Raw genomic sequence first — 3,986 nt, forward strand, 5'->3', positions numbered from 1 at the left:
ATAATTCATACATTTAGTGATATGAGAATAAGGATGTGCTTCTCGATTCCATACCCTCACACAGCTGATTGATCAACGTGCTTGCTTAACTCACTTACTCGGTTCATTTCAGGAGACATTGGGACATTTATTTATTTATCGGTATCTTTTTTGTTTTACCCCAGCTCATGAATAAATTAACCAAACAAATTATAAGCTACAATTGTATCATTCACAATTGTGAATTTTACTCCCATCGCAGCAAGCAATCGTTTGGAGCTTATTTCAAGAGTGGAAGACATTCACATTGTAATGCAGCTGGGCTTAAATCCATACGAGAGATTCAGCTTCAAACTGCTGCCTCGCTGAAACCACCAGTCAACCCCCCCCCCCCCCACCTCCACCCCTGGCAAAAGCCTCTATATGTCTCTGGGTTGATAGATTCTTGAGAAATATGGATTGTACTGATAACCAGCTCACCCCATAAGCCTCGCTTGGCAGGCTGCAGTCACGAATCCATCGCGCACCTCCAGCATGCCAGGCCTGCGCACATCTTCCCAGACATTTTTGTTCACCCTGAGGCCAAATTCTGTCTGCTGACGTTTCCAGGGAAGAACTTTTGCTATTAAGATATAGAGTGGCTTGGCTGTGCCTTCATTAATGGCGCCTTTGCCAGAGCACAAGCAGCGTGGCTGTCGTTGATGTCATAATCATTGTAGTGCATGGTAGTTTCATCGGCAGGCACTTTGTTCTAGCTTATTTATTTGTTCATGTATTGATATCCTTTTTTTTTCAAGACGGCGGTGGATTGATGTAGCAAGAGAAAATATATTCTGTCCGCTTCTGAGATGGAATTGAACATAAGGATACCCAGTGTGCTCAAAACATCTTTCTTTATCATTCCCCCCTCACTCCACGCCAATATAAAATCCTCCTTTATTGGCATAAAGGGTGTTTGTAATGCTGCACTATCGAAAGGATAATTTTGCTGCTTATTTGTTTCAGATGACTGCAAGAATATTGCCGCTATTTTGCGTGAGTTGGCAGTAAGAAACTACATCTTCAAACCCACTGGGTGTCTGCGAACCCACCCAACGTAAGGACTTCGGTCATGCTCGTCCCTTCCGGCAGTATCCTCTCCTTTGTTTCGCACCGCATCACAAGGAACAATGTATTGCGACCCTGCTGACAATCAGTGCTGCAACCGTCGACAATGGCTACCATTCCGCAAATGGCTGCGTTGAAGGCCACAATGATCAGGCGTAATCGAAAAGCAGTTCGTTTGCTGTAGGCTTTGCCTTTCTCACCAAGGCCTTGGCTTTGTGTTTGTAGCACCTCACAAATACATAATGGAAACACATTTTGCACTTTGGAATCGGCAGGAAGGGCACTGAATAGTCCATTGTAGAGAGACAAACCGATTCCTTGGTGAGAAGTTGACTGGATAAAGTGTGCACACTATACAGATGGACTCTCATTTTTATGTCTCTTTAAATTCCAGTATTTATGCATGTTCGACTAGCCTTTCCCCTCTCCCCCTCAACCCTTCCGAATTGTGCCTCTATTTCTACGCAATAAGTATTTTCTGATTACCTGTTGACCCTATTTCCCTGGTTTAAAGCTTCATTTCAATATTTTTTCTTATTTCCTTGCAAGGACAAAAAGAAAATGAAAAAATTCAAAACGACTTTCCGGGATTTTTTTTGTGATGTAAAGCTTCTCAAACTCACGCGACTATTACACCGGCATTTTGGGGTTACCGTCCATGGTAGTCGCGTGTATGGACCTCTCAATAAGTCTTCTCTTTCCCCCTTTACATCTCATTAAAGTGCACATAAAACTAACTTTGTTGTTCACAAAAATGTTTTACTCGACAACCGCTACCGCTATTCTGTTGATTCAAGCGCCTTTAGTTGAAGGGGAAAACCATTTCCGTAGCTCCTCCGTTATGCTTGAGCAAAGTATAGCGATTTAGACATGCTACTAACCCAAACTCTGCACTCGAGCAGCAAAACTCCTATTTCGACGTAAAGTGAAACAGAGCAAATCGGTCGGTGCGCTAAAAGGCATGCGGACGCCGCAAAGGAAAATAGCATGTATGTGAAGATATCAACCTTTCTTATCATGACAAATGCACTGAAGGGCGCATTTCCCATGCCTGACAAGCGTGGGCTGGGCGAGCTCGATGAGCCAGGCAGGGTGCCGCAAGGCCTGTGCTGCCTGTTGCACAGAGAGACGCATGCTCATTAGGAGCATCATGTAAGACCATCCAAAGGGTGTGCGGCTCACCGCAGGGAGGTGTTGACAAAGAGCAGGGCGTACCCCTGCTTCATCTCAACACCTCCCTGCACATTTCTGCAACATCAGTCCCTGACTTCATGTAACCATGCACGTCATGTGGCACTGGCTTGGTTGATTTATTTATTTTTTCCTCGCTGTAAGATCGAGGCTCATGGAAGAACAAGGTGATGGACAATTTCAACTAATAGTACAGGACAGTGATACAACCCTTTGGACACAATACGCAAGGAGATGAACAAACGGAAAGAGAGGAGAGGGCAGAGGGAAGGAAACACAACAACCTGCAAGGGAGAGAATTGTGTTAGGAAGGGTTAATGGTGGTATAAAAGATTACAGTGAAGGATGGGGGGATTACAGGAAAGAATAAGTTGCCAGCTGTCCTATTGACTTGCAAAATATTTTTTGTCCATCTTGCAGTCATTTTCCAGGATAACCGAGGAGGAAGGCAAAGCGATTGACATGATGCTCTCATTGGGTGACTATAAAAACCACATGCCGGCTGGTAGACTTGCCTAACTATTACGACCAGTTGGTGGAAACTGCTCAGGGATATGCACGGGTTGCCTCGAAAGTTCCTCCTTTAAAGCAAATTTGTTGCATCAAACTGCGGGCACATGTTGGAATAATGGGGAATGACTGGATGCCGTATATATATATATATATATATATATATATATATATATATATATATATATATATATATATATATATATATATATATATGTATATATATATCTGTCCACATATCTGAATATTTTTTTGAAACTCAGGAGGGTGTGGGGGGGGCACGTTTGGGGGACACATAAATAATTTATCAAAAAATAAAAGGTGACATCTGCCCTCAAAGTTACCGTCACACATGATGTACCTCATAGTATGGATTGGACTGGCATAAGTGCCTGAAGGCAATTTGGCCCATCATGCCTGTGCCATACCCACATCCCAGTATTCACACCGACTACACGTCAAGCTAATCGTGCAGATAACTTCAAATGGAGAACTTAGCTTGGAAACAAGCACACAGTAGCCTGCTGTTTTTTAACCATCCCGCATAATCTTTAATTTCCATGACCGAGAGACTGTGCCACCTACTGGCAAATCATTTGACTTCAACCCCCTTCAGCAATTGAAGCCAAATATGATAACTCAACGACGAGCATGCTTAGTTTTGTGAAAGAGCGGTAGCACAAACACGTTTTTTTCGTTGTCTATTTATTACATCCCCAGAAGGAGCTGAATTGAAATTGAGAAGAGAAAGAAAAGGGGGGGGGGGTTCTGGCAGAGAAATGAATGGAGAGAGAAGCGGAATACATTTTGGAGAAGATCGAAGTAAAAGTAGGCAAGGGAATACAGAAGCATATGCATGAGAATATAAATGGACCCCATGTATAACTTTTGATGTCACAACATATTTACTACAACGTTTCTTGAAGCTGTTTGGAATACTTACTGATCAGGTGCCACCCATATTTAGCCCATCCCCCATGCAGTGGGAGATGGCATTTTGCAATCACTTCTGTTAGTCCATGAGCCAAGCAAGAGTTGACTACCAGAAAGGGGATCCAAAAGCCACTGTGTTTTCCAGTTAGGTTGATGTCTGTATTAAAAAAATTAGTGATGGGCATCTCGAAAGAGGAGCGAAACACATTCTTGGCAGCCATCTTGGAAAATGGCTGCCTCATTTGATCATATTTCTAAAAATTGAC

General features: G+C 43.0%; 1 protein-coding gene across 6 annotated transcripts in view; it reads left to right on the forward strand.

Moving 5' to 3' along the window:
• LOC147024924 (ERI1 exoribonuclease 3-like) overlaps positions 1-1,823 on the forward strand; it is a 260,432-nt gene extending 258,609 nt beyond the window's left edge. For all 6 annotated transcript variants that reach the window (XR_015059267.1, XR_015059266.1, XM_085885336.1 and 3 more), the window contains one exon: positions 985-1,823. Coding sequence is in view for 3 of the 6 variants with exons in the window: in XM_085885336.1 (XP_085741462.1) it covers positions 985-1,079 (95 nt within the window). In the remaining 3 variants the exon portion in view is untranslated. The remainder of the gene's footprint in view (positions 1-984) is intronic.
• Positions 1,824-3,986: the final 2,163 nt, after the last annotated feature.

This window comes from Eptatretus burgeri, chromosome 6 (assembly GCF_056783735.1).
Source record: "Eptatretus burgeri isolate ZD-2024b chromosome 6, Ebu_testis_v1, whole genome shotgun sequence".
Taxonomy (NCBI): Eukaryota; Metazoa; Chordata; class Myxini; order Myxiniformes; family Myxinidae; genus Eptatretus; species Eptatretus burgeri.